Source organism: Aricia agestis, chromosome 14 (assembly GCF_905147365.1).
Source record: "Aricia agestis chromosome 14, ilAriAges1.1, whole genome shotgun sequence".
In the NCBI taxonomy this organism is placed as follows: Eukaryota; Metazoa; Arthropoda; class Insecta; order Lepidoptera; family Lycaenidae; genus Aricia; species Aricia agestis.
The window spans coordinates 11,434,062-11,447,541 of record NC_056419.1 but is presented as its reverse complement, the minus strand read 5'-3'; the positions used below and the strand labels follow the sequence as shown (position 1 = coordinate 11,447,541).

The window sequence follows — 13,480 nt, the reverse complement described above, 5'->3', positions numbered from 1 at the left end:
GATAAATTTTGGTTCATAAATATAAAACTAAGAAAATAATAATGAAAAAAATGTTTATTAATACCTAAAATGCATCTCCCAATGATTCCTCCATGAATTTCTTATAAATAGCCATAAACTTAGCAACAAAGGCCTCTAAATGGAAAATTGCTTTATTTCCTTGCCTCATTCTATGTTCATATTCAGCTGCATAGCTAGCGACTTGACACTTCATGGCCATATCGCAGTTTCGGACAAGTTCTTTTAGTAAGCCAGCAAAAATCATATCGGGAGGTATTCCATGAATAATAAGCTCATACAGTTTTTGTCTAACTTCTCCTAATTTCTTTGGACTCTGTTCTGACAAAATCATTGATGCCGTTTCTCTTATGAATACTTGCCAATCTGGTTCGGTAACTTTTTGATCCGGTGTGAAGGGGTATTTTTGAACTCTACATGCCTCACACATCAACAATGCCCGGCGAAGATTCCTGTCTGAACATGTAGCTATACGCAGTGCTAATTCCGAAGGTAATGTCAGCCCTTCTTTCTTACACACATTGTGGAGTACAGCAGCTATTTCATTTTCTGTAGGCGCAGGTACTCTGATAGTCAAACAACGAGACCTGATAGCTGGTATGACCCTTGATATTGAGTTAGCTATTAATATAAGGCGGCAAGTACTCACATACTTCTCCATCGTGCGACGTAGCGCATGTTGAGCATCCTTAGTCAAGTCGTCAACTTCATTTAGAATAACTACTTTAAATTCACGCTGTCCAGATGAATCTATTTGGTGTGTTTGAGCTACATTCTTGACTAAATCCATAATAACAACTCTGTCGTGTATTCCGACGTCTGTTGGGTTAACCTCTATGTGATAGTTGCTACTCACTGTCATGATCTCAATCTTCTTATTCGAGGGCGTTGTGAAATGCATAGTCTCTTGTCGCAACCTCTCTGCACCAGAACCGTATAGTTCCCGAAGTAAACACATAATACGAGTCTTCTTTCCAGCTCCCGAAGGACCATAAACGAGAAGATGTGGGAAGTCACTCTGTTGCACAAGGCTTTTGAGGCGTCCTGCCTGTTCTTTATGATAATCGAGCTTCATTAGGTCTTTTGGACGATGTTTATCAACCCAGAGACTCATTTTTCTTGTAAAAATTCACATAAAATCACTAAAAAAACAGCTTTTTTACAAATATGGATGAGCGTAAAGTGTAAACAAATTTTGCCGGTTTATATTTTGCGTGTCGCGTACGGTAAATCCGTGACGTTGACAATTTGTCATATTATTTTGACAGTTGACAAAAACGCGCGAAATTTTACATTACATTTTTTACTACGGCTATGGAGTGTAGATGGAGAAGAATTACTATCTCTGTATGTAAAAAATATCCGCTAAAAATTGAAATGCGTTAAATTAGGGAGGCGCTACAGTAGCAACAGGGTAAATATTAAATCATTTAGCAGCTTTTATTTTAGCTATTTTAAGTTATATTTTAATATAAAACTTCAATTTATATTTTGTCACCAACGGGCAACGGCTACATTCGTACTTCCATACCCTTTGGTGCAGCTAGCGCCACTCTTGGAGGATTTTTCAACTGTTATTTACTGCGTACACGGTACCTACAGCTGGACACTTTTTCAAATATCCCCCATATAATGTCGGCTGTACACTCTCGCCGAGACACAGCGAGGCGGCCTGAGTGTGAGAGTGTAAATGGGTGCGCTTGCCTCGTCTCGCCTGTCTCGGACCCTCTCGGTCCGGTGTTGGTATTGCGGCGGTACCCACAATTCGCCTAACATTCCTGCATCGCGCTATCGAAGTTTTCTGAGCGTGTCGGTATATATACGACAGCTGAAATATATCACGCGGGCTTCGGCCTGACCGAGCACAACACCTCGCTCGGTCGGAAGATCTTCCTTTGGCCACCACACATATCCCACATTGGTGACCCTCGACAGAACACGCCTCCTTCATCATCATCACTCCCCGCCCCTCCGCACCGCGTCAGCCAGCATCGCCTCATCGGGTACATCGTCCACTAGCCGCAATGTACCGCGGCCTAGGCGACTCCGCATCGGCATCATCGGGCTTTCTCACTACACCGACCGGTCAGCAAGCAGAGCACATCTCTCCTGGTCAGTACGTAGCATCGGCCCCGCACGGCAGCTATCCGACTCACTGGATCCCGTGCAGCAGCTTACAGTTCCGACTCACTGGGACTCACTGCAACAGTTCCGACTCACTGGAACTCACTGGCACTGGCGATTCAAGCGACAAGACTTCAACATTCAACCTCCGGTCTTCGGGGGGGAGTGATGTGGCGGTACCCACAATTCGCCTAATATTCCTGCATCGCGCTATCGAAGTTTTCTGAGCGCGTTGGTATATATACGACAGCTGAAATGTATCACGCGGGCTTCGGCCTGACCGAGCACAACACCTCGCTCGGTCGGAAGATCTTCCTTTGGCCACCACACATATCCAACAGTATTTTGCGCCCGAGACAAAGGGTCTCGCGAGCAACGCGATTCACTATAACTAGTCGCGCTGCTAGCGAACGCATTCACTACTCTCGCGTCTCACTACTAGTCGCGCCACTAGACAGTGCAGAACAGAAAAATAACAATAATAAACGTCATTATCAGTTATTATATTCTGTGAGAAATAAAATTAAGATCTTTGGATTACAATTATATCTTTCGATGCATAGTGAATGGTGAATGGTGATCAATGATCATTGATCGTAGATACGTTTTCGCCAATGTTACGATTGAATTAAGCGAGAATATACATGATCGCACTCGGGCAAGGGGCTCTCGCACGGGACTCTCGCCCGAGAGCTCTCGGCGAGAGTGTACAGCCGATATAAGATAGTTCTCCTCCATCTACCCTCCATAACTAGTAACAACGGTACATTAGTCGTGTTCGTTTCGTTTTTCAATGCACATTGCGCATGCGCAAAGTTAAAAATTAGTGTCAGTGCGAGTGTCATGTTCTAAAATCTGACAAAAATTGTTAGTATTTTATCATAGAGTATTTTATTGATACGGTATTTTAGAACATGACACTCAATTATGAAGTTGACACTCAGCTGCCAAGCTGCGAAAAAATGAGACAAACACGACGGCTATTATTATTAATAATATTATTATTATATTATGTAAAATAAACAGCTATAAAATTCATACACGTCTTTTAATATTATTTGATACCGATTACCATATTACGTTATTTTTAATTTGTAAGTATAACTGTAACGGCTATAAAAATGAAAAAGATTTGCACAATCTTCATAATAATATTATTAAGAAGATTGTGCAAATCTTTGCTGGCACTTCACATGGCTATTTGCATTTGGGTATTTGATATAATCGGCTGCCTATTCACCAAACACCATGTCGTAGACGGTATGTTTGACAATTAAGTACCTATAATTGGCCTTATTATTTGGCTATTTGACAAATATGACCAATACCAAATACACGTACCTATCCTGGATAGGCTATCCGTCATCCGTACTTTTATCGGTTTTTGACGCACATCAAAAGTAGGCTGTCAAGAAAGTGAAGAAAGTAAAAAGTGGCAACATCGTAGTGTCATCCCTTTCAAATCAATCTAAGAAAAAAGGGATGACGCTACGATGTTGCCACTTTTTAATTTTTTCACTTTCATGACAGACTTTAAATTATAGGTAAGTACACAAATAAACTGATGCTGTGAACTTGACAACAGGTAGTATATTTTCAAATTTCATGTGATTTTCAGCGAACTTTCAGTATTTTTCAGTGTTATAAGAGCGGAAAACAACATTTTGTAACCTTTTTGGAGATTAGTGGTCCAATTTTTTGTAATAAATATTCGAAGTCTATAGCAATAATTAACAGCTGACATCCGACATTGTATTGGAGAACACAGACCAGATTTAAATGTTTGTAAGTTTGCTATATTTTGACGGCCGTGTGTGGAAGGTCATATTTGCCTTTATTTGTTTGTTTGCAGCGTATTCGTCAATAATGTTGCCAAATACAACAAATAGCTATTAGCAAAATACCGTATACAAATAGCCATGTGAAGTGCCAGCATAACATTCACCTCTAAGGTGAATGTTATGTCCCACTCGCGCGCGAACCGCGCGCGACGCCGCGGAATTTCCGCGAAACGTGAGTGTGGATCCGGTTCGCATATTTTTCGCACTTCGCGGCTGGTTCCCCGACCGCATCGCCACTCGCGCGCGAACCGTGCGCGATGCCGCGGCGCCGCGAAATTCCTGCGAAGCATGAGTGAGAGATCCGATTCGCATATGTTTCGCACTTCGCGGCCCGTTCCCCGATTGTTGTCGGTTTTCTGTCCCGCGAGTCGCGACAAAGAGATTTTTTTTTTATATTTATTTTAATAAGGGCTTTTGCCATACAAAACATGCCAGCATTGTTTAGTGAATAGAATATAATTAATCCTACTTTATACTTTATTACTTTATACTTTATATACTTTATGATAATATAAAGGCGAAAGTTTGTTTGGATGTATGGATGTATGGATGTTTGTTACTCTTTCACGCAAAAACTACTGAATGTATCTTAATGAAACTTTACAATAATATAGCTTATACATCAGAATAACACATAGGCTACAATTTTAACTGACTTTCAAAATGGGGGAGGTGTTATGTTCGTTTTTTATATTCAACGATTACTCCGCCGTTTGTGAACCGATTTTCAAAATTTTTCTTTTGGCGTACAGAATGTCATCCCAATTTGGTACTATGCTCACAGAAGTGATCTGATGCTGGGAGCCATGACTAATCGAGGGAACTCCTTAAAATTTATATGGAAACATATTGTCACATGTCACGAAACTTCGGTTTCATGGGAAGTAGTCTAAGCATATGCAATCAACAAGTAAGATTTTGCACCAAGGTGTACCATGATTAGATTGGGAAGGTGCTGAGAGAACACCTTTGCATTGCTTTAAGAACGGAAAGCTTATGCTACTATGCAAATTACATTCATCATCACTACCATATTATACCTTATAAAGTTATATGCATCATGGGATTATGAGCCTATTATGACCCATTGGTACTTTTCATAGTCATTTAGATCAAGATTCAATTTTGTCAAGCGATTTAAAAATATTTATTTGTTTGATTGAACACGTTAATCATAGGCACTATTGGTCCGATAAAAAAATATTTTAGTGTTACATAGCTCATTTATCAAAGATGGCTATAGGTTATTTTATCACGCAAACTTATAGGACCGAAGAAACAGAGGAAATGTGGTTAAAACGGAAAATTATTAGCAAGGGTTTATCTCACGAACTACTAAAGCAATTTTGTATGTTATTTGGCACAGATATAGAGTAGATTACGTGAAGAGAGATAAGCTATTTTGTTGCGAAAAAATGTACGATTTCCGTAAAATTCCTAATAATTTACGCGAGCGCAGCCGCGTGGGACGTCTAGTTTATAATATAAAGTAAGATAAATTTGGCTCAAGGGCGCAATCTATAGTGCGTCAAGAAAGTGAAGAAATTAAAAAGTGGCAACATTGCGTACATGTCGCGAACTTTGCGAGTGTGGATCAGTAAATTTGGCAGAATGCGCGATCCGCGCCGCAGTCCGCGGCGCGCTGTCGCGCGCGAGTGTGGATCGGCAGTAATGAATGACTAAAGCTTGACCGCTGTAAAGTCGACCCTCGTAAGTCGTAGCATACATTCAGTATGCTAAACTCCACTCGGGCTAACTTGTCGCCAGCGGTCATTGACCCCCTGTCAAAAACCTGCCACTTTCTATATAAACCGCGATTGACAATAAAATGTCAGATATTGTCAATCGTGGTTTCATATGGAAAATGACAAGTTTTTGACAGGGAGTCAATGACCGCTAGCGACAAGTTAGCCCGAGTGGAGTTTACGAGTATTCTACGAGGGTCGACTTTACAGCGGTCAAGCTATAGGTACCTAATCTTTGTTGAAATCATTGACTTTTATAGAGGTTGAAATAAAACTCTACAGTTCGACAAGGCTTTAATTGAATGTGTCAATGTCAGTCAATGTGCGCTGTTCTACCTGCTGGTAAAGGAGAACTGTCAAAAATTACGTTCTTGGGAAGGAAAAAAGGAACTAACGCTTCTATCATACGAATACTTTTTGTATGATAGAAGCGTTAGTTCCTTTTCTCGCCACGTTCATATAAACAGCCGTGACACAGAATATATTAGTAGTACCAAGCCGTGAGTAATTTGTATTCTGTGGCCTTGTCGAATTTTATAAAAAAAATTGAAGCCAAACAAATGTCAAAGTCGATATTTGAATCCGTAAAAAACTTTGCAAAATTATATTACAATTTACAAATAATTAACAACAATATCATCAAAAGTTATCCAAGAATATGTTTATTTAATCGTTTATTTTGTGATATACGTAATTAAGAACTTATTACACCATATAATAAGCAATGCTATATCTAAGTATAATCTACGTTTTTGTGTTTTGTATTATTGCTAAAGTATTTTGCGACGAGTTTAATTTATCTGGTGATGCCGGCCAAGCTTACGCTTTAAAAATTAATATAGGACATCCTCCACAAACGGTAATTATGACTTTTGATTAAAAATAACCTAATCCTAACTACATCGAATTTAAAATGTTTATCTATGAAAGATACACATAAACTGAGTATAGTTTTTCATTGCTTATATGTTGTACCTCTAATTAAGTTACTGGAAAAACAATAACAATAATTGAAATGTTTATCCTTAATAAGGACTTAATGAGATGGGACGGGCTGGGAAAAATTGATGAATGAGATAACATTGTAACCTTTACAACACTTCACTTCGTTTATGTATTTTTCAGTTAAGCGTCTTAGTGGATACTGGAAGCACAACATTAGCTATTGCTTCGTACCCTCGCAAGGAAAGCAATATTTATTTCCAGTCGGGCAATTCATCAAGTGTCTATCACAAAGGAAAAGAGGTAAAGTACTCAACTATGTGTATCTTTAAGAATAAAAATGTAGTACAAATAGGTAGGTACATAGGTGTCAAATGCACATGCCTATCCTACATTCTGCTTTTAGGATTAAGCTAAACTAAGTTTTTTTTTGCCTTTTTGCCCCAGGTTGGGGGTGTGCCTCAGTTAGCTGGAGCACCCCGGGGTATGTGGGACTCTTACCCACTAAAACCAACTGCGGTTTGCCTTCAGCCATATATAGAGATCCCTCTATACAACTCAACTCAACCTGGGGGTGTGCCTCAGTTAGCTGGAGCAGTGTCCTGGATCTGTCTAACACAAGAGCCCCTTCATAACCGGCCAGTCTACCTCAAAAGGGACTGGACTGCCACCAAAGTTAGGGAACGCTTAGGCATACTGAAGCATTCACCTCGACTCCGGAACTAGCTAAGCCAGGCAGGTTCCCATCCTGACCCGGATGGACCCGCTAAACTAAGCTGTCCTACTGCTGATCAAAGAACAAATTTAGCTGCAGAAAGTTTTATCATTTATGTCTACATCTTGTAAAGAGTGTAATTATTAATATAAAATATGGTCATGTAATGTTTCCATCAATTTTGTTTGCTATATTTACAGGTCCAAGCAAAATATTCTCAGGGAACATGGGTTGGTCAGCTAGTTTCGGATTTTGTTCAGTTCCCATCTCTGTCAAATGTACCAGAGGTTAGGACAGACATTGCTCTGATAACCAAAAGTCACAAGTTTTTCATGAATGGCTCAGGATGGCAAGTAAGTTCTTAGTATTATTTTATTTGTAATTTTAATATTTTATAATAATTCATTTCACAATTAATTGCCAGGAAATGTAAATATTTAAGGTATTTATTACATATATATTATAAATACAATATATATTATAAATACAATATACTTAAAGAAAAATGTAATTCAGGCATTATACATTTTTTCTCCTGGTATTAAAATTAAGTATAATATTATTCATTTTAAAAATCAGTAAAGTATCTTATATATAAAATTCTTGAGTCACAATGTTAGTTACCGTACTCCTCCGAAACGGCTTTACTGATTTTTACCAAATTTTATATTATGCATATTCAGTAGGTCTGAGAATCGGCTACTGGCTACTTTTTATATTGATTTAGTGCATTTGTTGAATAAATAATAGTAAATTATTACAACTCAAGGTCACCTAAATATTGCAAATGTATTGAAATGTGTACCAAAGGTACACTTTTTTGACAAGTATTGTGGAATGTGGAGCAAGGTTTTTTGACGGAGTTACTTTTCCTTAGTTTTTATTATTCGTAGTTCATAGGCAGATTGCAGGCCTACATTACTTGGTCAAATCATATTGGTCGCGTTACGTCAAACCCAGCCAACAGATCACAATTAACATTAAATTGACATGATCAGACCAAATGACATTGGTCTGTCAACTGCCTAGGAATCGTAAGGTAAGCTGGCCTCACACAGCCGGAATTTCATAATCGGAAATTCATATTCTCACAGATCAATCTATGAAATTCATAATCTGAAAAAATCTGAAATTGTATGGAGCGTACTGATATTGTATGGTATTCCGGTCATTCTGAATTAATAATATGAATTCAGATTTCAGAAAGACATTCCGGCTGTGTGAGGCCAGCCTTATACGGGCAATTGAAATTGCTCCACTCCAGTCAATTCTCGTCAATTTGACGTCACAACTACATCAAGCAATTTTTGGCAACAAGCAGCAATATTGCACAATACATTACAATACAATTGAGCGATATAACGCAACTTCATCAACTAGTTACTAGGCAATACTTCATACACAAGCCCATCGGATATTCGTCAATTCGTATCGGCGACATTGAGCGATATGAAATGGAGCAATATCGCCGAAATAATTGCCGCAATTTATTAAAATTGCGCCATATTGCTTCACTAATTGCTCCAGATTCATTCCATTGCCGCAATTGTTGTCTGTGTAAGCGCTTCTTTACTTAACTGCATAGTAACAAGACATACTATTTAATGATTTCAGGGTCTCCTTGGTTTAGCTTACTTGCCTGTAGGGGCTTGGGGGGAAAATGTTATAGTTGGCTCCTGGCTGGACTCACTCGAAAAGTACTTGGATAAGCCAGTTTCGTTTGAATTGAAGTTATGCGGCACACTCAGTCAGACTAACTCCACCCACTATGGAGTTTTTAAAATGCTTGGTAAGAAAATTTGCGCTTGATACAGGCCATCCACTAGGAAAGGATTTTTCAAAATTCAATAATATGGGTATTAATATGTGCAAGGCCACAGGCGAAAGCTAGCCTGATATTATTCTAACGGAAGGTCAAAGTAAGACCACACTGTGATTATTGTTATAAAAAAATCACAACAATTTGATAAGTGACAGTCAATAGAACTTTTGTGAATCCTTAATCAGCATTATTATTTTATTTTTGATTATGTTTAAAATATTTTAATAATTTATATAAAAGTACAATTAATTAACACAACAAAGTTGACCAAACAACAATTATTCCTACAAAGGAAGTAGGAATTGTTAATCCAACATCATTCAACATTTTCTTTACAGACACTTTTCCTGAGGAAAGTAACATTTTTAAAACTCCCATTTTACAAAAGAGATGGTATGAAGTAGGTGTGCTATCAGTTAGACTCTTGAACTCATCGGAAAACAACAGTAGTGACAGTTCTGATATAAACAAAGATAACTGTGTGAAGTTAAATGAAGAGAAGAGCATAGTGGACAGCGGTACAACTAATATAAGATTACCCGACTCGGTATTTAGACAGGTATGTTTATGTATTATTCTACTAAATGAGATCTTTAATATTATTATTGGTTAGAAAATTGCTATTTCTTTATATTGGTTACTTCTTTCTTTTTCTTCTCTGTAGGTTGGTTGTACTGTGTAAATATATTTTGTTTATTTTTTTGTTTTCAGGTAGTTGACCAACTCAGGCATTCAGCACAAGCATCAAACAATTTAATTTTAGATGAGTTTTGGTATCATGGAGAGGTAAGTTATTATAATTTATAACAATGTATACACTATACTGTATAGTGTATACTGCACTTAATCACACATTGATTTTACATGTAAAATGCAACACCAAAATTAAATTTTGCAATAGTCGTAAACGCAACAAAAAATATAGTAGGTAGTATTAGGGTGCATTTTACTAATCTGTGTTCTTAGTTCTATGCACTTTTGTCTATTCATCAATTTTTCTGTGGAAATTGGTGAAAATTTACAATTTTGTATATAGTGCTGATGACTCACTGCATACTTAACGAGAATAGACCTAAAATACCTACTTGTGGCGGTACCCTCAATTCGCCTAACATTCCTGCATCGCGATATCGAAGTTTTCTGAGCGCGTCGGTATAATATACGACAGCTGAAATGTATCACGTGGGCTCCGGCCTGACCGAGCATAACACCTCGCTCGGTCGGAAGATCTTCCTTTGGGGTCGCCACGCATTATTCCCACATTGGTGACCCTCGACAGAACACGCCTCCTTCATCATCATCACTCCCCGCCCCTCCGCACCGCGCCAGCCAGCATCGCCTTATCGGGTACTTCGTCCACTAGCCGCAACGTACCGCGGCTTGGGCGACTCCGCATCGGCATCATTGGGCTTTCTCTCTACACCGACCGGTCAGCAAGCAGAGCACACATCTCTCCTGGTCAGCACGTAGCATCGGCACCGCACGGCAGCTTATCCGACTTACTGGATCCCGTGCAGCAGCTTACAGTTCCGACTCACTGGGACTCACTGCAACAGTTCCGACTCACTGGAACTCACTGGCACTGGCGACTCAAGCGACAACACTTCAAGATTCGACCTCCGGCCTTCGGGGGGGAGTGATGTGGCGGTACCCTCAATTCGCCTAACATTCCTGCATTGCGCTATCGAAGTTTTCTCAGCGCGTCGGTATATATATAATATACGACAGCTGAAGTGTATCACGTGGGCTTCGGCCTGACCGAACATACCACCTCGCTCGGTCGGAAATCTTCCTTTGTGGCCACCACACACATATCCCATAATTTTTAGTATATTTTTTTCCAGGCTGGATGCTGGCCTGAGCCCCAAGACTGGTCTCTACCATCTTTAGCTATTGACCTACTGAGCACTGAAGCAGATAATTCATACTTTACGCTGGAAATACCTGCACAGGTAATTGTTTAGTTAAGAATATTTGAACAGACCGCATCTGTATTTTACTTTAGGTACCAAAAGGCAAAAGAGAATATAATACAATGTGCAATCAGCAATGTAACAAATGTGAATGATATATCTTGTAAATTTTGGGCTTTTAAAATATCATTAAATTAGTTTCAGTTGCAATTAACAATGCTAAGGCCGCGTTTCCACTGACGCGGAGCTTAGCGGTGGCAAATTGACCAATCACCATGCTCGAAATCTTTGCTCCACTTCGCTGTCATTCCGCTGGAATAGCACGATTGGTCAATTTGGGCACCGCTAAGCTCCGTGGAAACGCACGCTAACCCTGATCTGATAGCTGGGTTTGACATAACTTGACTAAACCAAGTAGGTGTGCCATCTGCAAATGAATTAACTTCATGATAGTACAATACCATAAAGTTAATATACCTAGCGGAATAGAGCAACAATCTCGAGCTGTCAAACGTAAGCAAAATTGGTTTTCATATGTGTGAAAAATATGTGTAAGTGTATACGTACACATATTTTTCACACAGGTGTACGTATACACTTATACAAGCATGATTGAACATGTATTCTACGAGATTAAATTGTCAACGTGCGGCACGTACCGACTGGACGTCAAAAAAAGAGTGCTGCTGTCATGTATCACACGTCTCTTTTTACCACGCAGTGTTACTGATAGTTACATCTCTTTTGCTCAGGCCTTTGTTTCTCTATTCCGCTCTAGGTAGGTATATTAACTTTATGTACAATACAGAAGATTTCTTTTTAATAATATTTTGCCAAAGGTTTTATTCAATTATGACTTATTTACAGAACTTCATGCGTGTAGTGTCAGCACATAACAACAGTAGGGGCAGCGGTAGCGTGTCGGAGTTCTGTTACAAGCTGGGCCTTGAGGCTGGTGGGAAAGAGACTGTATTGGGATATACGGCGATGGAGGGACTTCAAGTGAGTAGAATTACATTTAAAACCTACGAGTAGTATTAGAATAGATTAGAATAGAAAATTCTTTATTTGTACAACTTAAAAACAATATAGGAAAACTATATACAAATAGGCAGTCTTACTGCTAAGAGCATTTTCTGACAACCTAGTATTATTATTTAAGAAGAGTAAAGGTGAAGCCAAACGAGCGTAATTTGTGAGTTGTGAGTCGGCAGAAATTCTGTTTGACTGCTACACGAGGGTAGTTTTGTGAGTTGTAAGTTGCAGAATTTCAGTCGAAGAAGGAAAGTGCATTTTATTCAGTTGCTGTCCAACATTTATACCAGCTGTTTGTGTCGTGCAATTGTGTGACAACTGTTGTCGACGTCTTTGGTAAAAACAGTACGGCGTATTCGTATTGTTTGCTAACTTTCGAGCAATAAACTAATTTCTGCGAAGGAAATTGCCGGGGACATCCAGTTACATAAGTTCTGTGTAGTACTTGATCGAATTAAGCAGAATTTAATATTTTTGTATAGCATAATATCAACATTAGATATGCGCTTGAAACATAGTTTGACCGTAATAATTTTGTAATGTTTAAAAGTATTTTATTTATATTTTAGGTGCTCTTCAACCGCTCCGGAGGTTGGATTGGCTGGCGGCCGTCGGATTGCGGGTCCAAAACGAAAATAACCGGCCCTTTCAACATCTCCTCATCATTATCAAGCCTCTGCCAACTCACCAAGCCTGTGCCCGACGTGGCAGAGTCCATAAAAGCGGCCCAATGGATCCTCTGTGCCATTTCTATAATAGCAGTCGCGGTAGTCATATATTTATTGGCCCCTGGTATCAAAGTTTTACTAATCAGACCTCTACCGAGGTCCCAACAAATCTCGCTGTCCCAAGCGGCTCTGGTGCAGCAAGAAACGTAATGTCTCTTTCGTGTGACATTGCAAAGGCATCGCCGAGGAGGATAGGGAGAGGGGGGGGGGGGGGGGGGGTTCCTTCCCTAGAGATCAAATGTAGTACTTTTTTACATTGATTTTGATATTAGAACTGCGGGGCTAAAATGGTCGCGGTTGAAGAATCATGATATGAATCATAATATGATTCATTTTTCTAAAATCCTAAAATCGCAAAATGCAACTCTGCTTGCAATTCATTTCCGTATTTTTGTACTAATTTGACATTTGTCAGTTTGACAGTTTTGACAATTCATTTGCTGAATTGATTGAGAGGAATGCTAAATGTGACCATTTTAGCCCCGCCGTTCTTATCACAATCGTCATCGATGCAAAGACTTTCAAAGTGTGTCTAAATTATAAACACACTTAAGCCGAAAAAACGGGGCTGAAGTTCCGCATGATTATTGATTACGT

At 39.2% G+C, this 13,480-nt stretch overlaps 2 protein-coding genes across 2 annotated transcripts; one reads left to right on the top strand and one right to left on the bottom strand.

The window, feature by feature from the left end:
* Nucleotides 1-34: 34 nt before the first annotated feature.
* Nucleotides 35-1,211, bottom strand: LOC121733823 (replication factor C subunit 3). The gene has a single exon (XM_042124201.1). It carries the CDS (start codon nucleotides 1,130-1,132, stop codon nucleotides 65-67), a length of 1,068 nt encoding a protein of 355 aa, XP_041980135.1. The 5' UTR covers nucleotides 1,133-1,211; the 3' UTR covers nucleotides 35-64.
* A 5,148-nt stretch (nucleotides 1,212-6,359) lies between these two features.
* On the top strand, nucleotides 6,360-13,086 carry LOC121733607 (beta-secretase 1-like). The gene is made up of 9 exons (XM_042123903.1): nucleotides 6,360-6,587; nucleotides 6,854-6,973; nucleotides 7,586-7,738; nucleotides 9,000-9,174; nucleotides 9,546-9,766; nucleotides 9,919-9,993; nucleotides 11,052-11,159; nucleotides 11,988-12,122; nucleotides 12,725-13,086. Exons 1-9 carry the CDS (start codon nucleotides 6,453-6,455, stop codon nucleotides 13,031-13,033), a joined length of 1,431 nt encoding a protein of 476 aa, XP_041979837.1. The 5' UTR covers nucleotides 6,360-6,452; the 3' UTR covers nucleotides 13,034-13,086.
* The last annotated feature ends 394 nt before the right edge of the window (nucleotides 13,087-13,480 follow it).

Bases quoted from the DNA above. Each gene is read 5' to 3' on its own strand.
- LOC121733823 (XM_042124201.1), bottom strand. From the start codon at position 1,132: ATGAGTCTCTGGGTTGATAAACATCGTCCAAAAGACCTAATGAAGCTC.
- LOC121733607 (XM_042123903.1), top strand. From the start codon at position 6,453: ATGCTATATCTAAGTATAATCTACGTTTTTGTGTTTTGTATTATTGCT. The intron at 9,175-9,545 runs GTAAGAAAATTT...TTTTCTTTACAG, and splicing joins TGGAGTTTTTAAAATGCTTG to ACACTTTTCCTGAGGAAAGT. The intron at 9,994-11,051 runs GTAAGTTATTAT...ATTTTTTTCCAG, and splicing joins AGTTTTGGTATCATGGAGAG to GCTGGATGCTGGCCTGAGCC.